At 42.2% G+C, this 22,126-nt stretch overlaps 1 protein-coding gene across 1 annotated transcript in view; it reads left to right on the top strand.

Moving 5' to 3' along the window:
* The window catches only part of kif1c (kinesin family member 1C), a 34,473-nt gene that overhangs the window by 6,432 nt on the left and 5,915 nt on the right, over positions 1–22,126 (top strand). Inside the window, exons 3-28 of the mRNA XM_050067594.1 lie at positions 8,704–8,831; positions 10,735–10,811; positions 10,905–10,983; positions 11,294–11,394; positions 11,603–11,668; positions 11,751–11,929; positions 12,197–12,308; positions 12,404–12,481; positions 12,599–12,664; positions 12,780–12,858; positions 13,912–13,990; positions 14,145–14,293; positions 14,766–14,876; positions 16,208–16,320; positions 16,410–16,489; positions 16,674–16,749; positions 16,860–16,939; positions 17,149–17,243; positions 18,777–18,791; positions 19,111–19,135; positions 19,686–19,723; positions 20,054–20,234; positions 20,485–20,557; positions 20,659–20,757; positions 20,844–21,005; positions 21,139–21,423. Of these exons, the coding sequence (XP_049923551.1) occupies positions 8,726–8,831; positions 10,735–10,811; positions 10,905–10,983; positions 11,294–11,394; positions 11,603–11,668; positions 11,751–11,929; positions 12,197–12,308; positions 12,404–12,481; positions 12,599–12,664; positions 12,780–12,858; positions 13,912–13,990; positions 14,145–14,293; positions 14,766–14,876; positions 16,208–16,320; positions 16,410–16,489; positions 16,674–16,749; positions 16,860–16,939; positions 17,149–17,243; positions 18,777–18,791; positions 19,111–19,135; positions 19,686–19,723; positions 20,054–20,234; positions 20,485–20,557; positions 20,659–20,757; positions 20,844–21,005; positions 21,139–21,423 (2,604 nt within the window). The 5' untranslated portion in view covers positions 8,704–8,725. The remainder of the gene's footprint in view (positions 1–8,703; positions 8,832–10,734; positions 10,812–10,904; positions 10,984–11,293; positions 11,395–11,602; positions 11,669–11,750; positions 11,930–12,196; positions 12,309–12,403; positions 12,482–12,598; positions 12,665–12,779; positions 12,859–13,911; positions 13,991–14,144; positions 14,294–14,765; positions 14,877–16,207; positions 16,321–16,409; positions 16,490–16,673; positions 16,750–16,859; positions 16,940–17,148; positions 17,244–18,776; positions 18,792–19,110; positions 19,136–19,685; positions 19,724–20,053; positions 20,235–20,484; positions 20,558–20,658; positions 20,758–20,843; positions 21,006–21,138; positions 21,424–22,126) is intronic.

Genomic DNA, 22,126 nt, shown 5'->3' with positions numbered 1-22,126 from the left:
AGTCAGAGTGTAAAATGTTCTTTACAAACTGGGCGTCGGGGCGAGCTGATGGCTATCTTTAGCTGTGTGTGTGTGTGTGTGTGTGTGGTATGAAGACCATTCATTATCACATTCCTCCGCAGAGGCCTCCACATGGGAACTGACTGTCTGCGTCTCCACATGACTGTAATAACATCAGATGATCGCTCTGTGATCAATAATTAAAACCAATAAGATCTGGCGAGCTGTGTCTGCAGACAGGCGGAGGGAAAGATCAGGGTCAGTGTGACGAACACTTTCAAAGGATTTTAGTAGTGTTTGTGTTATTATGGTCAGAAATCACAGAAAGAAACCGTCTGCAGAACCTCCCTTAATATCCCGATGTTTTTAAGCCCTCCTCAGTCCCACAGTGATCCAGTGACAGATGTCTGTACGTTAATGTGTACACTGCAAACAGGAGCTGCTCACACATCATTCAGCTCACAGTGACGGAGACTACATGTATGATAATGGAAGGCGGACGTACAAGTACCTTAAACTGTTGTCGCCTCATGATGTACGTGTCATGAGGTGACAACATGTAGGAGTTTGTGCTTCTTTGTTAACGTTAAGCTGTTATCCCAACACCGCACGGTAACCGCCCTGACTACCTGAGAGAATGTTCCCCAAAAGTATTTTTAAAAGCAGCCGCTGTTGCTAAGGTCCACGGCTGCGACAACAGGCAGGTGTTTTGGTGAACATCGGCAAAGGTTCAAGCTAGTTTGAACGGAAATCACTGAAATTACAAAAGATTTCTACGTATTAAAACAATTTACCATCATCTGAAGTTTGGTGGAAATGTTATCTCAGACCCAGCTTTTTATTTTTCCGTAATTCCAGGAGTCCAGACCAGGCACCCAGGAAGTGCGTCGAACTTTGAAGCCAATTATCGTAGTGGCCAAATAGTGGTACTACAGTTTCCAGGGTCCTTCACATGATGCAGTTTGGCCCAACAAGACTTTTTCCCATAGACTTACACTGGCAAAGAGACATCTATAAACTAGTGAATACATTTTTTTTACTAGAGATGTACCGATACCATTTTTTCCTTCCCGATACCGATTCCGATCCCTGAACCTTAGGTATCTGCTGATACAGAGTTCCAATCCGATACCAGCGCGTAAAATAAACATGGATGGCATATGAATTGTTGTATGTCTCAACTCCTAAACCTCTATGTAAAATATTAAGAAATAAATACATAATAGTAGAATGAATGCCATAAAACTCTTTATATTATTATTATTATTATCCAGTGTTGACACAGATCAAGACACAGGTTAAAGTGCAGCCACACAATTTGGTAAAAAAGACATTTTAAAGGAGAATGCTTTTTAAACTCTGCTCTGTTTCCGTTTCGTTTGCCTGTAACATGTGTATGCGTAATGATGCGAGGCATTACGTGGTATCGGATTGGTCATAGGCTTTACTCGCCGATACCGCATTTTAGGCAGTATCGGAGGCATTTCCAATACTGGTATCGGTACAACTCTAGTCACAACCCTCGCCAATGACTCGTTCCACCTTCCAGATTTAATCCATTCAGTCTGATAACACTTTAAAGTCGAAAAGAGCTGCAAGATTAAATACTTTTATCCCCATTCATGTTAGCGGAGCGCTAAACTGGAAGTTAACTGTGTTGCTCGGTCGTGTTTGGTGGCCTTAAGTCTCCAGTGTGCCTGCTCTACGGGCCCAATCATCCAGGTGCTTTCATAACACGGAAATAGAGCTTTTTTGGCTTCATGCACCACTGAGCAAATTTAATGGGAATGAACAAGTGCCCGCCAACAGCGCTGTATCCAGGTCGGTCTTCTAATACATCCATGATTCAGACACCAATATTATCAGCTCCTCCATCATGTCTTCTTTCTTATTCCTTCATTCCCGCTATCATGGGAGCACAGCTTTTGCCGCCACAGGGTTTAAAGACACTTATTTACCGAGGTGACCTGGGGGGAGACCAGAGGACAAACACAGTGTTTCTGCAGTTACCAGTTGTAATCGCCAAAGAAGTAGCGGCACTAGCTAGCTCTCACCCAACCCTGGTGGTGCGCAGTGCAGTGGGACCAGAGCTAACATTAGCTAACCAGTGAAGGGTTGGCAGTTGGCACCATGTTCCCAGGAGTTAACGTGGCTAGTCGGCTCTCGGTCAGCAAAGCCAACAGAAAATAAAAGACAAAACATTCAAATTTCACCTCCTCTAATGGACAGAGTTTTGACATGTGGTGCTAAAGCTCAGGAGGACTGTGTTAAGTGCTGTAAAGTTTAGTTCAAATCAAACTTTATTTATACGGTTGATTCAAAACACACATTAAACACACAGTAAACACACATTAAACACACATTAAACATGGCTTAATAGAGACAATTTCAAACACAAATCAGCTTCACTACAACTCACTACAACTCGCAGCATTCACAGACAAACACTTGGATTTATCTGGACACATTTTCCCCACAAATACAACATGCTAACAAGTCTCTGGCATTTTACGTTGTATAAATTAGCCTAGCAGCTAGCTAACTTTTCCTCTTCTCATATAAAACCAGGAACAACAGCAACATGTAACAAAGGTAACGGCACATAATTCAGCTCCATTACAGCTCACAACATTCACCGCCAAAACAACTGTCTTACACTAAACACGTTTTCCAAACAAATACAACATGCTAACGTTATTAGCGCCAGCCTATGGCATTTTACATTGTATAAATTAGGCTAGCAGCTAGCGATCTTTCCCTTGTCTTTATAAAGCCAGGGACAACAGCAACATGTAACAAAGGTAACGGCACATAATTTGGCTCCATTACAACTGACAAGATTCACCGATAAAACAACCGACACACTAAACAAGTTTTCCAAACAAATGCAACATGCTAAAGTTATTAGCGCCAGCCTGTGGTATTTTACATTGCATACATTAGCCTAGCGACAAGTCTTCACAATTTAATGTAACACTGGAATTTCTCAATTGCGGGATCAATAAAGGTGTATCTTATCTTATCTTATTGTTTCTTATCTGTGAAATACAAGTAAATACAAGCTTTGTTTCCACTGAGGGAAATGGTTTCAGCTTACAGAGACAGACAGGAGGTCTGCGTCACTGTGACGCTGAGCGTGAGGTTGGGTTGAGTTCAACTTTCTTTCAACAACGGGGGTGTTTTGAAAACAGCCCCATTTTCTCCTTGTGAAAGTAACACAGCGATTATTCGACCAATGAGAACGGGAGAATCGGACGAGAGCATAGCGACCAAATAATCGACTAGTCGACCAGGAGACTACAGCCCTACATTTCTCTTGGTGGAAAATGTACTAAATATATTTACTGAAGTACAAATTCAAGGTACTTGCACTTTGTGTGAGTGCGTCTGTTTAATGCTACTTCATACTTGTACTCTGTCTCAGAGGTGAATATTGTACTTACGCCTGCACTTTACAGACGCAACGGTATGAGATTTTCACAGTACAGTAATCATCTCAGAAAATATCACAGAACTCATCTTGTTATCGGTCAGAATGATCCTTAAAGGAATGGGAAACACTGCACTGCACTTCTACTTTTACCTTAAATAATGTTTATACCGTCAGCTGATCCTGTATTTTAACCTCAGTGAGGTTTCAATACCAGACTTTTACTTGCACTGGAGTATTTCCACAGTGTTTTTATCACAGTAAAGTATCTAAATATTTCTTCCACCTCAGGTTATTTTGCTTTTTGAGGTGGATTTAAACATTTTTGCTCTGTGGCAGCAGCAGACCTGTTGGTTGGTTGGTTGGTTGGTTGGTTGGTTGGTTGGTTGGTTGGTTGGTTGTGTGATGAGAGCTGTAGCTTGTTGGCTCTCAGACTGAGCAGCTGGTTTTAGTGGGAACCACAGATATGGCTGGAATTTGTCTTTGAAGCTGGAAAAACTTTCTGTCTGTGTGTCTGTCTGTCTGTGTGTCTGTCTGTCTGTGTGCTAACGGCCTGTTTAAACAGCTGGTTAGTTTGACTAACAGCAGCTTTAAAACTAGCTGAGCCTGTTCAACTAGACACTCTGAATAATTGTGTGTGTGTGTGTGTGTGTGTGTGTGTGTGTGTGTGGATGCCTGTGCTGTGATGTCAGCGTTTCTGCCCGTGGTCTGTGGTATGCAGGCTGCTTGTTCACCTAGACTCACAATAAGAGTACAATCCAGTATCTGTGTCCACCATCTCGTCTGTTTGCTCTGTTTGTTCCTGCTGTGACTTTAGGCCGTGTTGACAGAGCAAACACACAATGTGTGTGTGTGTGTGTGTGTGTGTGTGTTCTGTGTGTTACTGTAATAAGTTGTTACCTGGCTGTATCTGAACACATGTAGTTCCAGCGGCTGAGAGTTGAACCTCAACTAAAACTTCAGATTGATAATCTTTGTTGATTCATATTCAGATCAGATGGTTCCAGTATTAAATCAACATTTTAACACGTTTAGTTTGGTGTTTGTTTAACGAAAGTTCTCGCTCTGCTGCTTCTGACCAACAATAAAGTATTTCAGAGGATGTTAATATTTGCTGTTAAGACAACGGATCCTCAGGTACTTTATATTCAGCAGTCTCAGAACATAAGAGAAACAATGAAGCTTTGTTCGTCTGTGTGTTAACGGCGGCGTTTGCTGGCTCATACCTGACATACCTGAGCCGGCTGTGTTTTAATCTCCCACACAAACACGCAGTGCTCAGATTTTATGAAGTCATTAATTTTATGTTTTCGTTGTCATGACAACTGATGATTGCTTATCGAAGAGATGAGCTGACACTATGTTACCTCTGCATGGTACAGCTCATCTCTCCTCACTCTGTTTGGTTTACCATTAGAGAAAGTTGTGGCTAGTTCCTTTTACTTTATTTGGCACCACCTTGGACGAAGTTGCGTTTACACCAAAATCTTTCAGTCCCGTACCTTTGCAGACAAACTCACGCTCACTGTCTAACATGCAGAAAGTTGCAGACAGTTTCTGTAACTAGACCTCTAACCGAAACACAGTGTTTAATACAGATTTATGACGTTTCCAGCTTTCAGCAGATATAAATCACTTCTGTGTCACATACTCTGTTGACCTGCTGTCTGTCTGTAAAGATCCCCTGTGCCCTCCCTGAAAAGACAAAACTGGGTCTCAGAGGGTTAAAGATAAAAGAAGAGACGACAGCTGGATGAGGACGCTCAGATAGACTTTATGTGATGAGCCACCTGCATGATGACATCATTGGCATGACTGCAGTCACAATACCATTTGTTTATTTTTGCATCCTGGGCGTTTCGTCTCTGCTGTTGTCGAGAAACAAGCAAATCGGATCTGACAGACGGAGAGAGGAGAGTTTGGAGGAGTTTTGTGATGTTTTGATTTTATTCATACTGAAGATGTAAATCTTTAAAAACAAATAAATAGTTTCATCAGTGATTTATTCAAACAGCTGTTTTTATCAAACAAACAGGAGGACATAGTGACTTTGTTGGGGACTATTTTCAGCGGCGGATTAATCCACATTTGGTGCTCTCATACAAACAGTTTCTGTAGTTCCAACAGAGTGAGACGTCTCGACTGTGTCGCGTCAGCTTCATTCACATCATATCGATAATTTAAGATGTTGAACTTAAGTGGTTTTAATCAAGTAGCTCATTAAAATAAGTTGAGGCACACGTAGCAATCGATTAAAAAACTTGGAGGGAATTCAGATGAAAGTTGGTGATGAGATTTTTTTGGACATTAGTAATAGTGGCTAAAACGGGCTCAACGTACTCGAATAATGTTGGAGAAACTGTGGTATCAGTAAAAAACAGGATCGGTGACAGGATTTCAAGGCGCAGCCGGGAGGAAGGGGTCTGCTTTGGGGACATCAGAATTGCGTATCTGCTTTTTGCAGATGATGCGGTTCTGTTGGCTTCATCACACCGTGACCTCCAGCATGACCTGGGGCAGTGGCCATGGTGCTCTGCCGGAAAGCAGTGGATTGTTCCTTCAGGGTTGGAGGGGAGATACTGCCTCAAGAGAAGGAGTTCAAGTATCTCAGGGTCTTGTTCGGGAGTGAGGGTAGAATGGAGCGTGAGATGGATCAGCGGTTTAGTGCGGTGACGTGGGCCGGACTGTCACAGTGAAGAGCGAGCTGAGCCTGAAGGCGAAGCTTTTGATTTCCTGGTCCATCTCCGTCCCAACCCTCACCTATGGTCATGAGCTCTGGGTAGTGACTGAAATTATGAGGTCACAGATACTAGCGTCTGAAATGAGTTTCCTCTGTAGGGTTCCTCTGTCACAAGCAGATTTATAAAAATAAAATGCAAAAACAGAGATTTTGTTCCTGTTTTGGAAATATACAACTGCACAACAGTTACATCTACAAACACTGATGGGTGGTGGGGCTTCTGTGAAGTGCTGTAAAGTTTAGTTGATTCAAAACACACATTAAACATACATTAAACACACATTAAACATGGCTTCAGAGAGACAGTTTCAAACACAAATCAGCTTCACTATAACTCGCAGCATTCACAGAAAAACACTTGTCTTTATCTGGACACATTTTCCCCACAAATACAACGTGCTAATGTTTTTAGCACAAGCCTATGGCATTTTACATTGTATATATTAGCCTAGCAGCTAGTGGACTTTTCCTCTACTCATATAAAACCAGGAACAACAGCAACATTTAACAAAGGTAACGTTACATAATTCANCTCTGCTCATATTTCAGCCAGGATAAATCACACACAGTGTGTGGAGGCTTTATTGTCTTCACAATTTATTGTTTCTTATCTGTGAAATTAAAGTAAATCAAAGCTTTGTTTCCACTGAGGGAAATGGTTTCAGCTTACAGAGACAGACAGGAGGTCTGCGTCACTGTGACGTGTCGTCACATTTCTGGGAGGTGCACGTCAGGCTACGGCTCTAAAAAGTGTTGCTGGAAAACTTGTGAGTGAGTGAGTGAGTGAGTGAGTGAGGGGGCGGAGCTGTGTGACAGAGGAGAGATGAACACTGGTTTGTGTCATGTAACACAACTTGACTCTATTTCGATGTAAACGGTGTCTGAATTTATATCTTGATTGAAAATATATCGTACATAGTCGTGACATCACCCGGCCCTACTTGTAAGCCACAGAGGTAAAACATAGCTGTAGAAAAAGAAAAACAGAGTCTCTGTTCTCAGCTGATAATCAATATTAACGATCGTCAGTGTGTGTTTAGTGCAGAGCACACAGAGCACACACACAGCAGCTGATAACCAATCAGTGAGCCGATCAATAACACAATCACATGCCTCTGTGTCTGCGTCAGACTGTCACCTGTCCACTGTGATTGGACAGACGCTGTCTGATAGATGATTGATGGGCTGATCGATAACACACACACACACACACACACACACACACACACACACACACACACACACACACACACAGTGGGAGCAGACTGTAGTGTTTAACTGTGTGATGTTGGCGTTCGACACACACGGACAGAGAGAGCGGCGAGATTAATGAAAGAGAGACAAAAGAACAAGGGGAAAAAAGGAAGTGAAAGACGAAGAGAGACAGAGGTGAAAATGAGGCTGCTGTGGTTTCCACGGCAACGAGGAAACACACAACAGAGGACAGGAATGTAAAGAGAGAGAGAGACAGCGGAGGGAAAATAAGTGGAAACATGAAAGAAAGAGAGGAAGGAAAGAATGAAGGGAGGAGGAGGAGGGAAGGAAAATGAGAGGGAGAATGAAGAGCAGCACTCAAACGCCCGGGATGAGTTAGAGACAGAGACAGAAACGGTGACAGGAGATAAAAGTAAATAAGAAAAAAACATACAGGAAGATTAAATGAAAAGATGAAACAAGAGGAGAAAAATAAGTGAAGGAAAAAAGGAGAAACAGTAAGAAACAAAAATAGAGGTTAAAAGAGGAGAGAAAGGGGAGGGGATGAGAAGGAAAGGAAACAAAGAGGAAATGAGAGAAGTAAAACGTATAAAAGTCGAGCAGAAAAAAAGAAAATCCACGAGTGGAAAAGAAGGAGGAGAGGAGTGAAAAAGAGCGGGAACGAAAGAAGCTGACCTCGTAAAATGAGCGGGAGGAACCCTGGAAAGAGGAGAAGAAGAAAAAGTGGTTTGACCATAAAACGAGGGATGGAAAGAGGAGGAGAGGTTTATTCAGTTTAATCTGAATGAGAGGAGAAAGATGGAAAAAGAAGACGGACGATGAGCACGTGGAGAGATAGAGAAGAATTTAAAAAATAGAAAACATTAGAAACTGTAAAATCATCACACAGAGAGTAGATGGAAATAAATAACAGAATTATACAAGTAACAAAAAAATCATCTGGAAAAAAAAGTAAATCTAAAAAAAACAACAAAATATAATTAAATACAAAACTCGCTAACACCTGGTTTTTTTTTTGTAAAAAAAATTTGTTCTTCTGATTAATATAAATAATATAAATTTAAATGGTTTTAATTTTTAAAAATTACATTACAAAACAATAAAAAAAAATAATTAAACCAAATTTATTTGTATATTTTTTCTATAAAGTCTGAAGTCTTGATAAAATGGTGGTCCAGGAACACTGGATCCTACATTTCCCATAATGCACCTGGTCTGTTATAAGAGCTTCCCTTCCTGGTGAGCTCCACACTGTAACAAAAAAATGGATACTTGTTCTGCCTGTGTCTGACCGTGCTCTCTGATTGGCTGCCCTCAGGTGGAGTGGACGGAACAGAGTGATGGCGGGTGCCTCGGTGAAGGTGGCGGTGCGAGTCCGCCCGTTTAACTCCAGAGAGACTGGACGCAACGCCAAGTGTGTGATCCAGATGCAGGGAAACACCACCTGTAAGCACACACACACACACACACTGAAAACACACACACGTTAAAAGGTTTTAAAATGGAACTCAAACTGTGATTTATTTTCTCTCATGACAGAATCTAATCTGAAGGATGTTCTGTTCTTTATTTGCTTCTTCTCAGAACCTCTCACTGGTTTCAAGAGTTCTGTGAGAGGTGTCCATGTGTTAAAACAGGCCTCAATCCCAGAATGCCTCTGGCCGTCACGTGACCTCTGAACCTGCTATTTAAACACACACACACTCACACACACACACACACACACACACACAGTGTGTATTTATAGAGGACTGTTTTTAGAAGCCGTTGGTCCATCTGAACTGTTCGTCACATCCACTCAGACATTCAGACACTGAACCTCTAAATGACGGACGAATTTTGAGTCACTTCCTGCGTGAGTGTTGGAGCAGACTCCACTTTCAGGTCAGGAGTTACACTACATGACAGAAAAACATGTGGACGTCTAGTTACTCCAGAGACCACATGGCACTACTGTTTAACCCTTTCCTATCTGAACACTGAGATAACTGCAGAGGAACCAGACAAAATCAAACTAACTCAATATTTAGAGCTCAGCTGCTCCGAGCAGCGTCCAGCGTTTGTGGTCAGAAGTCCATCTGCCCAAAGTCAGTTTTACTTGACCCTATACAAACAGTTTTATTATGCCTCCGCTCTGGTGATAGCCGAGGCTGGAGGCGTTACGTTTGATGGAAATTCTTCATATTTGGCACAAACGTCAACTTGGACTTAAGAATGGTTAGAATTTGGTTGTCAAAGGTCAAGGTCACTGTAACCTCGTTCGTCTCATTCTCGTGAACACAGTATCTCAAGAACATCTTGAGGGAATTTCTTCATATTTGCCACAAACATCCACTTTGATTAAAGAGTGATTAGAATTTAGTGGTCAGAGGTCAAGGTCAGTGTAACCTCGTCCATTTCCTTCTTGTGAAGGCAATATCTAAAGATCGCCTCTTGAGAATTTCCTCAAATTTGGCACAAACACCCACTTGGACTCAAAAATGAACTGATTAGAATTTGGTGGTTAAAGGTCAAAGGTTAAGGTCACTGTAACCTCATCTGTCTCATTCTTATGAACATGATATCTCAAGAACACCTTGAGGGAGTTTCTTAATATTTGGCACAAACATCCATTTGGACTCAAAAATGATCTGATTAGTATTTGATGGTTAAAGGCCAAGGGTCAGGATCACTGTGACCTTGCGTCCATCTCATTTTCGTGAACCAGATATCTCAAGAGTGCCTTGAGGGAATTTCCATAAATTTGGTAAAATGTCCACATGGACTTATGAATGATCTGATTAATATTTGGTGGATAAAGGTCAAGGGTTAGGGTCACTGTGACCTTGCGTCCATCTCATTCTTATTAACACGATATCTCAAGGACGCCTTATGGGAATTTCCTAAAATTTAGTGCAAATATCTACTTTGACTTAAGTAGGAACTTATTAGAATTTGGTTGTCTAAGGTCAAAGATTAAGGTCACCGTTACCTCATCTGTCTCATTTTTGTGAACATGATATCTCAAGAATGCCTCGAGGGAATTTTTTTCATATTTGGCACAAAAAACTGATTAGAATTTGGTGCTAGGAGGTCAAAGGACAAGGTCACTGTGTCTGGACTGGAAAACAAATTCAAAAGCTCTCACAGTATTCTCCCCTGTCTGCAACACTTTGGGGACATCGACTCATATTCTTCTTCTTTTCAAATGTCAGTAATGCATTTGGTGTCTGAATTATATCTCTGTTCAAATTATTATTATTGAAGGAGAGAAGAAAAACATCAATATAACAGATGATTCATAACTTTCCTCCTGGACATGTCGTGTATCATGAAAAAGGTGTTTTAAAGCTCCTCTCTTTCCTTTCAGGCATCTCAAACCCCAAACAGCTCAAAGATGGAGCCAAGAACTTCACCTTCGATTATTCCTACTGGTCACACACAACGGTGATCACACGCACTATCGCACTCACACACAGATAACCCTTCATCAAATAAACCCAGAGACAGTAATAACAGGAGGTGTTTGTGTGTGTGCAGCCGGATGACCCCAGCTTTGCGTGTCAGAGGCAGGTGTATAAGGACATCGGAGAGGAGATGCTTCTGCACGCCTTCGAAGGTAAAACCGTTCACTAGGAAACAGCACGACAACCTGCAGGAACTACGATAAAGACATTGAGCGCTGCAAAGTAGAATAGTAGCATAAGAAATTTCTAAAGATGTTCCACGTGTATATGTTGATAATATTGATACTAATGCTCTCGTCATGATGCTACGTATGCTAATGCTAACAACTGATGGTAACAGTTCTTTTGAGAATCAGTTGAGTCCAACAACTGGAAGCAAACCCTTCGGAAAATGAAACATGACTCAGCAGCTGCATGTTCTGCTTCTCTTACATGAACTGTTAACTTCTTGTTGTTTTCCAGGATACAACGTGTGCATTTTTGCGTATGGCCAGACGGGGGCGGGAAAGAGCTACACCATGATGGGCAAACAGGAGCCTGGACAGGAAGGGATCATACCACAGGTAAACACACTCTTAACATCTCCCTGTGTGTCCAGGTGTCCTGCTGAACCCTCCACAGATAAATGTAGAAACTGGTTTTATAGTCCAGTGTAGGATTTAACCTGTTAGTTATTAATAATGATGGACTGGATAAAATAATGGACATAGCCAAAGTGACATCACCAATGTTCTGAATCTGATGAATGTCCCTCTGTCTCTCTGTGTCTAGCTGTGTGAGGACTTGTTTCAGAGAACAGGAGAAAACATTGATCCCGACCTGACCTACTCTGTGGAGGTAAACTCCGTCACATGTGTTCATTCACACCGAGTCATTCAGTGAATGCCGACTGACTGATCGCTGTCTCCTCCACCTCCAGGTGTCCTACATGGAGATCTACTGTGAGCGGGTCCGGGATCTGTTGAACCCAAAGTCCCAGGGGACTCTGCGGGTCCGGGAGCATCCCATCCTGGGTCCCTACGTCGAGGATCTATCCAAACTGGCTGTGACCGGGTTCAGCGACATTCGGGATCTGATGGACGCCGGCAACAAAGCTCGGTTAGTCCTCTAGCTGTGGACAGATGTCCTGACACAGCTGCTCAGATTTGAACAAAACTAGAAAAGGCTGCTTTATCTGAAGGAAACGTACCTGAGCACAGCAGCACATTCAAGAGTCCCCTCCTAGAGATATAATATAATATATATTCTGGGAACTGTAGTTACTCTGTGGTTAATGATGATGAATCAAAATTCAGACTTGACGATGTGACAGTTGGACCAGTCTGTGTCGTCAGTGATTGATTATTTACGCCTGCTTGACTACAGGACAGTTGCAGCCACAAACATGAATGAGACTTCATCCAGGTCGCATGCTGTCTTCACCATCGTCTTCACCCAAAAACGACGAGACCAGATGACCAGCCTGGACACTGAGAAGGTGTGTGTGTGTTTAGCCCTTGTGATGACCCAGTGTCCTCTTAACGTGTTGCCTATAATCAGGATTTGGACTTAAAAATGAAACTGTGTCTTCAGGTGAGCAAGATCAGTCTGGTCGACCTGGCTGGAAGTGAACGAGCGGACTCCTCTGGGGCAAAGGGCACCCGGCTCAAGGTCAGAGGTCACAATTGTCATGATGGCTTGATTAAAATCTCATCAGTGTTTATCCAAATTTACTTTTTGCTGCACTTTCTGATTGTCAAAGTTTGTGTGCTGAATGCTTGTTTACAGGAAGGAGCCAACATCAATAAATCTCTGACCACGTTGGGAAAAGTGATATCAGCTTTGGCCGAAATGGTAGGTCACCACACACGTGATAATTACACTCATGTTAAATATTATCAGAAAGATAGATGTAGATGATTGTCTTTGACAAATGATAATGAAGAATGACTCCTTCTGTTCTCTGCAGCAGAGCAATAAGAAGAGGAAAAGTGATTTTATTCCCTACAGAGACTCTGTTCTCACCTGGCTACTGAAGGAAAACCTGGGTAAGTGCAATGCCTCTGACGATAAGTAGTACTGCAGTGAGAACGTCACAACTGGTTGTGTTGATAGGCACCAGGAGTAATACTGAGGCGGAACCTCCCCAGAAATGTAACTCCACGTCACAGTGACGCAGACCTCCTGTCTGTCTCTGTAAGCTGAAACCATTTCCCTCAGTGGAAACAAAGCTTTGATTTACTTTAATTTCACAGATAAGAAACAATAAATTGTGAAGACAATAAAGCCTCCACTAAAATATCATTTTAAGTCTTGTGTGTGATTTATCCTGGCTTCGTATGAGCAGAGCAAATCTCTGCTAGCCACTAGGCTAATTTATACAATGTAAAATGCCATAGGCTTGTGCTAATAATGTTAGCATGTTGTATTTGTTTGGAAAACGTGTTTAGTATAAGACAGTTGTTTTGTCGGTGAACCTTGTGAGTTGTAATGGAGCTGAATTTTGTAACGTTACCTTTGTTACATGTTGCTGTTGTCCCTGGCTTCATATGAGTAGAGGAAATCTCTGCTAGCTGCTAGGCTAATTTATACAATGTAAAATGCCATAGGCTTGTGCTAATGACATTAGCATGTTGTATTTGTGGGGAAAATGTGTCCAGATAAAGACAAGTGTTTGTCTGTGAATGCTGCGAGTTATAGTGAAGCTAATTTGTGTGTTTAATGTGCGTTTAATGTGTGTTTAATGTGCATTTTATGTGTGTTTTGAATCACAGCACTTGACAGAGAGTGACACATGTTACCAGTCAAATATTCTCTGCACTTAATCGCTAACTACTAGAACACAACCAACTCTGGTGTGACATCATTCCAGCTCCAACTTCCGAAACAAATGGAACGCAGCATAATAGTGCAAAAGGCTAGCGCCGCTGCTAGCAGAAGCAGGAGTAGTGACAGTTATAAGTACCTGCGTTACTGTCAGGGGCTGAAGCAGAAAGGTTTAGTAGCTCAAAACATCGCTGTAGTGCGACTGTGTAGCCAAGGCTAATAAACTGTCAATAGTTGTTTATAATATTATAGTTTCTAATATGCATTTGTTTCAGGGGGAAACTCTCGGACGGCCATGATTGCTGCTCTAAGTCCTGCTGACATCAACTATGAAGAAACACTGAGCACTCTGAGGTCAGATATGAAGATGTTTCAGCCTCTGTGTCGTTTCATCGTGTACAGATCAGTGAAGTCGAAGTGTAATCTCTTCTAATGCAATCTGTGTTTGTTCGGTTAGAAGGCCACCAAACATAAATCCATCTGAACCTAACTCCGATGTGTTTTGTAGGTATGCTGACCGAGCCAAGCAGATTCGTTGTAACGCCATTATCAACGAGGATCCAAACGCCAAACTGATCAGAGAGCTGAAGCATGAAGTGGAACGACTGAGGAACCTGCTGTTCTCCCAGGGCCTGCAGGAGCTGCTGGACAATGCTAGTATATACACATTTTATATAATATATATATATATATATAAAGTAACTGGTGTACACTCGGGATAATATTATACTAGTATACACACATGGTATATACACGTTAATTTGAATACATTATACTGGTTTATACATTCTCTATACTACTGGAAAATATATTCATATATATATAAACGTATAAATGAAATGAATGTGTGAGTGTTGCAGACTGTGTAGATGAAATACTGTTAATAATGTATTTTAGGTGGCGTGTGTTTAAACATGGTATGTTTGGCATGTGTATGTGGAGTATGTTTAGAGGCGGATATTTACAGACAACAGCAACTGTGTGTGTGTGTGTGTGTGTGTGTGTGTGTGTGTGTGTGTGTGTGTGTGTGTGTGTGTGTGTGCAGATATTTACAAGCTGTTCTTTACATAACCAGGATCGCTGAGATTCCGACGAGTTAAACTCGACTCTCTCTGTCTCTGTTTCTCAGTCAACAACAACAACAACGGCCCCGCTGGTGTTACAGGTGTATCGCCCTCCCCGCTGCAGCTGACACACACAGCCAATGGGGTTGCACCCAAGGATGGCTCCGCCCCTCCAGGTATGTGTGTGTATGATTGTAGAGAATTTGAAGTTGCTAAGAGTAAATCAAGTCTTTGTTTGTCATATAAACAGCAGCTGAAGGGAGTCAAGTCATTGGTGTATAAATTCCTGAGATGTCAGACTCTCTCCACTGGAGGCCGCAGCTAACGATTATTTTCATTGTTGATTGATCTGTTGATTCGTCCGTGCTGCCGATAGCCGTTGACCGAGGCATTATGTTTTCGGGTTGTCCATCGTCTGTTTGTCCAATCCTTGTGAACACGATGTCAAGAACGCCTCAAGAGAATTTCCTTAAATTTGGCACAAACGTCCACTTGAACTTAGCAATGAACTAATTCTTTTTTGGTGGTCGTAGGTCAAAGGTCAAGGTTGCTGTGACTTTGGATCCCTCTCATTCTTGTGAATGTGAATAGCTTGAGAGAATTTCTTCAAATTTGGCACAAATGTCCACTTGGACTCAGTGATGAACTAATTAGTTGTTTGGTGGTCATCGGTCAAAGGTCACTGTGACCATGTAACAATCTCATTCTTGTGAACATGATATCTCAAGAGCACTTTGAGGTAATGTCTTCAAATTAGGCACAAACACACACTTGGACTCAACAATGACCTAATAGATTTTGGTGGTCAAAGGCATCTGTCCCATTCTTGTACACGTCATATCCCAAGAATACCTTGAGGGAATTCCTTCAGATTTGGCACAAATGTCCACTTGGACCGAAGAATAAACTGATTAGAATTTTGTGGTTGAAGGTCAGTGTGACCTCACAAAACATGTTTTTGGACATAACTCAAGAATTCGACAAAACTTGACACAAATGTCTTAACAGGATAAAATAATGAAGGTCAAAAGGTCAAAGATCAGCTTGACTGTGACATCATCATGTTTTAACATTGTATCTCAGGAACACAAGGGGAGACTCAAAGATGGCGCTGATGGTGACATGTTAACGTTGCTGTTAAACAGTGTCACGTGTCATTCTAAAATATCCACAGTCACGTGTTCAAACGGACATGTAACCCAGGGCAGAGTGAATGTTAGAGTGCCAGGCTGAGGTTAAACCCTGTGTTAACAAGGTGTTAGTTAGCCTGGAGCTATATGCAGTATGAAAAGCTCTTTTCTTTCCGTCTTCCGTCCTGTCTCAGTTTCTGTCCTCTACCTTTATTGCGTTATTTCCCCGTTTTTCTTTCATCTTTTTCCTAACTCACCTTCACTGTTCCATCCCGGCTCACCATCTTTCTTCCTGTCTCTGTTTTGGTTTTGTCCAACGTCCCCACACCTCCAGACTTTCCTCTTCTTTCCTCTAAACATCTTCTTGTCCTCTGCAGGCACCGAACCGCCGACTGAAGGCCAAGACCAACTGATGGAGAACGGAGAGGAAGGAGAGGAGGGGGTCGCCACGGAGACCATCAGTAAAGAGGAAGCAGCAGAGAGACTGCTGGTAGGGTCGCAGTGTGATACAGCAGATGTGGAGTTTCGGTTATTAAACAGGCTGTAAGTCTGACGTCTGTGTGTCTGTCCGTGTCGTAGGAGACAGAGAAGATCATCGCAGAGCTCAACGAGACGTGGGAGGAGAAACTGAGGAAGACAGAATCGATTCGCCTGGAGAGGTAACGGCACCGACTGACTCCTGTGTTCTTTAGTCTTAACTGTAGTGTATGTGGATTTATCTTTAGTTTAAGTTACTGTTGGAGTCTGTGTCTGCAGCTCTGATGTAGCTTTTGTGATGACAGTCACATGATTAACACTTGAAACAAGAGAATTTAAATCCCTGTGTGTCTGCGTCTCGCTCAGAGAGTCCCTGCTGGCAGAGATGGGCGTGTCCATTAAAGAAGATGGAGGAACGCTGGGCGTCTTCTCTCCTAAAGGAGTGAGTTCATCATCATCAAACACCAGAGACGAGACAACATGTCAGATATAACTCACTATGACTCAGACATTAACTGTCAGATCTAAATAAAGCTTTAAACCGTGTTGCAGACGCCTCACCTGGTCAACCTGAACGAGGACCCCCTGATGTCCGAGTGTCTGCTGTACTACATCAAAGAGGGATTCACCAGGTCTGAGCTTCATCACTTCATTTATATTAATGAGCGATTATTGTCTGCATTCATCCACCAGTTTGTTTCATCTGTCAAACATCGGAAAATTTAAAAAATCATTATTTATTTCTGGTGGGGGTTTTTTTCACAGTGACAGAAGTGAGGAGTTAATCATTGTTTAAATATTGATTAAAGTGATTAATAAATGATCGTTCAACGTGTTTCAGGGTGGGACAGCAGGATGTGGACATTAAGCTGTCGGGTCACTTCATCAAGGAGATTCACTGTGTGTTTGTGAGTGAGACCAACGAGCAGGGAGAAGGTGAGACACCCCGCCTCCCTGTCTGTCTCTCTGTCTGTCTGTCTCATGTTTCCTTACTCTTTGACACGTCAAACAATAATGAAATCCCCAGTGATCAAGATCTTTGTGAAAACAGCCGCGGAGAGAACGAGATAATAAACGATCGTCTCTGCAGAGCTGATATCTGATTGGACGTCAGAGTCAGGCTGATATTGATCCTCTGGAATACCCTGATGCAACCAGGAGCCATTTATCTGTAGTTTACTAATTTAAATCATCGATCACTCAGCTGGTTTCTGGTGTGCTCAGATCGCCCTCTGGTGGTCAGATTGCAGCAGCTGCAGCTCAGTAACCTCAGCTGAACTGAAGACAAAGACTGTCATAAAATCCTTCTTATAAACCTTCTTTTTTATGACTTAAAGTTTATTGAATTTCAAAATTCTCAAATTTGTCAGATTCCAAACACATCACTGTTACATGTCCACTCATAGTCCTTAAAAGATGAGAATCAATATAGTGTCCATGTGGCAGGGCCGGCAGATACAGACACAAATTCATATTTCTGTATTTACAGGCTGACTGGCGATACACGATATACAGATATATATCTCAGTATTTTCTATGAAATTAGCGACATGTTTTTAGCTGCAAGTCAAATGCACATTTGAGATGTCACAAGCACTTTTATAAAAAACAGACTGTGATTAAAATGAAATGCAAGGACAGGGATTTTATTCCTGTTTGGAAATATACGACAGTTACACCTCCAAACACTGGTGAGCAGCGGAGGATTCTGTGAAATGCTGTAAAGTCAAGTTGATTCAAAACACGCATTAAACACACATTAAACACACATTAAACATGTCTTAATAGAGACAGTTTCAAACACAAATCAGCTTCACTATAACTCGCAGCATTCACAGACAAACACTTGTCTTTATCTGGACACATTTTCCCCACAAATACAACATGCTAACGTTATTAGCACAAGCCTATGGCATTTTACATTGTATAAATTAGCCTAGTGGCTAGCTAACTTTTCCTCTTCTCATATGAAGCCAGGGACAACAGCAACATTTAACAAAGGTAACGTTACAAAATTGACAAAACAACTGTCTTATACTAAACACCTTTTCCAAACAAATACGACATGCTAACGTTATTAGCACAAGCCTATGGCTTTTTACACCGAATAAATTAGCTAAGCTGCCAGTGGAGATTTCCTCTGCTCATATGAAGCCAGGATAAATCACACACAAGACTTAAAATGCTATTTTAGTGGAGGCTTTATTGTCTTCACAATTTATTGTTTCTTATCTGTGAAATTTAAGTAAATCAAAGCTTTGTTTCCACTGAGGGAAATGGTTTCAGCTTACAGAGACAGACAGGAGGTCTGCGTCACTGTGACGTGTAGCAGAGGAAATCTCCACTACCTGCTAGGCTAATTTATACAATGTAAAATGCCATAGGCTTGTGCTAATAACGTTAGCATGTTGTATTTGTGGGGAAAATGTGTCCAGATAAAGACAAGTGTTTGTCTGTGAATGCTGCGAGTTATAGTGAAGCTGAGTTGTGTTTGAAACTGTCTCTATTAAGCCATGTTTAATGTGTGTTTAATGTGTGTTTAACGTGTGTTTAAAGTGTGTTTTGAATCAACTTATCTTTACAGCACTTCACAGAAACTCTGTCGCCAACTAGTGTTTTGGAGGTGTAACTGCAGAGTGACACAGACACACCACCGCACAAGTATAAATGCTCACACCGGTGTAGGCCATGTGCGTAGGGTCTGCTGCACAAGTATAAATCCCCCTTCACCCCAATGATTGTATCCTACTCACCTTCTTTAAAGGTCCCTTCCCCTCTGTAGCATCAGAGCTGAGATGAACAGACTTGTTTATAGGCGTAGAGTCGTAGTGAGAAGCCCCACGTCCTGTGTCTGCAATGTGCACTATCACCTTAATGAGGTCCGAGCCCAACGGAGGAATATGTGTCAAGAAGATGTCTCAATTGGAAATACCTCCAAAATTGATTATTGGCCAAATCAAACTGCTCAACAAGATTGTCAAATGATTGAAGGACGCCTTCCTCATAAAGGTCTCCAGAGTGTGCACACTCTTACTTATAAACCTTAAAGAAAAGTTGATTTATGAACAAGTTACTTTAAAACAACAAGTTTTGTTCACATTTTCAGAACCGGGTTTCAACATACAAGAAATTTGTCTTTGTGTTTTGGTGCAAAATGTTCAAAATAAACGTGTGGGAGAAACAATATATAACAATATATAATAGAACTTTACATAACAATGTAAAATATATCCATGTATCAGAGCTAGAAGTAGATACAGTCTGGTGGAAACTATGACAACACAGCAGGTGTGTGTGTGTGTGTGTGTGTGTGTGTGTGTGTGTGTGTGTGTGTGTGTTCAGTGAGTGACTCTCTTTCTTCTTCTCTTTCCGTAAAAGCTGCCAGGANATCACTGAAGCCGTCGTCCTCAAACAAGGTAACAGCTGACTGTTGGTGCTTCTCAAAGTCAAGGATGTTGTCGCAGTACTTAGATATTATTGCGATATTCTGAGTATTGTGAAACAACATCTTGTGATATATTGTGATTTATTTCCTTTTTTTCCAACTGCAAATTACTCCCCAAAGAAAAACTTGGAAGTAGTTTCGTTCGTCAGTAATAAAACACACATTAAATCCATAGAAACAAACGTTTTTATGTTGCTCCTGTTTGTGCTTTTATTGTGAAGCCTATTTTAAAGCTTTTGCTTTGAAAAACAAGTGCATTATGAGTAAATCTTCCCACTTTCGGGTGCGTCTCCGTTGCTAGGTAACCGCATCGTGATGGGGAAGAACCACGTGTTTCGTTTCAACCACCCGGAGCAGGCGAGGCTGGAGAGGGAGCGCAGTGTCACGGCGGAGCAGCAGGGGGAGCCGGAGGACTGGAACTACGCCCAGAGGGAGCTACTGGAGAAACAAGGCATCGACATCAAACTGGAGATGGAGAAGAGGTGACGGACCGGTCTATTAACTGGAATAAAGTATTCAGAACAAGAAATAATATTAAAAAAATAAATGAAGATTAAATGAAAAGAATACATTTATTTATTTCAGGGTTATTTTACTTCCTCGTGAACATTTATTTCACACTCATGGATTATTTTTTATTTTTAAGTTACATTATAAACAAGTTTATTAATGGAGATATTGATTGGTGTGTGTGTGTGTGTGTGTGTGTGTGTGTGTGTGTGTGTGTCTCAGACTACAGGACATGGAGACTCAGTACCGTAAAGAGAAGGAGGAAGCTGATCTGCTGCTGGAGCAACACAGACTGGTGACTTCCTGTTGGTTTGTTTCATGTCAGATCATCTGATCACCGTTAATCTATAATCAATAATCAATAATGTGTGTGTGTGTGTGTGTGTGTGTGTTCAGTATGCAGACAGTGACAGTGGAGACGACTCAGACAAACGCTCCTGTGAGGAGAGCTGGAGACTGATCTCCTCCCTGAGAGAGAAACTACCTGCCAACAAGGTGAGCACGTCTGTCTGTCTGTGTGTCTCACCTGTGTGTCTCAATTGTGTGTCTCTGTCTGACCTGTCTGTCTCACCTGTGTCCAGGTGCAGTCCATAGTGAAGCGCTGTGGTCTACCCAGCAGTGGGAAGAGGAGGGAGCCTCTCAGAGTCTATCAGATCCCTCAGAGGAGGAGGATCAGCAAAGACCCCAAACGGGTCACCATGGAGGACCTGCGCATGCAGGCCGTCAAAGAGATCTGCTACGAGGTCCACACACACACATGTGCACACACACACTCAGTCCTCTGTGTCCAGGTTTAAAGACTGGACATGATTCCCCAGTTAAACCAGTAGTGTTTGTCTTTACGGTGTTCCTCTGTGTGTGTGGCGCCCCCCTCAGGTGGCTCTGGGAGACTTCCGTCACTCCCGTCAGGAGATCGAAGCGCTGTCCATCGTCAAGATGAAGGAACTCTGCCGCATGTATGCCAAGAAAGACCCCAACGAACGGGAGAGCTGGAGGGCCGTGGCCCAGGACGTCTGCGACACCGTGGGCATCGGAGAGGAGAGGAGCCCCCCCGCTGAGGAGGGGGGAGGAGGAGGAGGGGGAGAGACGGGGGAGGGAGGAGAGAAAAAACACGCATACGACCTGAAGGCTCACATCGATAAACTGACGGACATTTTGGAGGTGAGTTCTCTGATTATATTATTCCTATGCGCCAGTGGTAGCCATGGGTGGAGGCATTTTGGGTCGTCCATCTGCCTCAGTCTCGTGAACACGTTACCTCAAAAACACCTAGAGGGAATTTCTTCAAATATGGCACAAACGTCCACTTGGACTGAACAGTGAACTGATTAGAATTTGCAGAGGTCAAGGTGACTGTGAGCATGTCTGTTCCATACTTGTGAATGCAAGACAGTCTTGAGGGACATTCTTCAAATTTGGCACGAACGTCTACTTTGAGTCACAGATGAACTGACTAGAAATCGCTCATTAAAGGTCAAGGTCACTGTGACCTTGAGTCCATCTCATACTTGTGTAGGCCATATCTCTAGAAGACCTTAGGGAATTTCAGATATGGCACAAATGTCCACTTAGACTCAACAAGGAACTGACAACCTTGAGGGATTTTTTTCAAATTTGGCACAAACGTCCACTTGGACTGAAGAGTATACTGATTAGAATTTTGACAAAAGTCAATGTGACCTCATAAACATGTTTTTGTCCATAACTGAAGAATTCATTCACTAATTCTGACCAAACTTGACACAAATGTCTAACAGGATAAAATAATGAAGGTCAAAAGGTCAAAGGTCAGCTTGACTGTGACATCATCATGTTTTAACGTCATATCTCAGGAACAGAAGGGGAGACATTTGGTCAGATACTG

Source organism: Epinephelus moara, chromosome 17, assembly GCF_006386435.1.
Source record: "Epinephelus moara isolate mb chromosome 17, YSFRI_EMoa_1.0, whole genome shotgun sequence".
In the NCBI taxonomy this organism is placed as follows: Eukaryota; Metazoa; Chordata; class Actinopteri; order Perciformes; family Serranidae; genus Epinephelus; species Epinephelus moara.
This window is presented reverse-complemented; position numbering and strand designations above follow the sequence as displayed.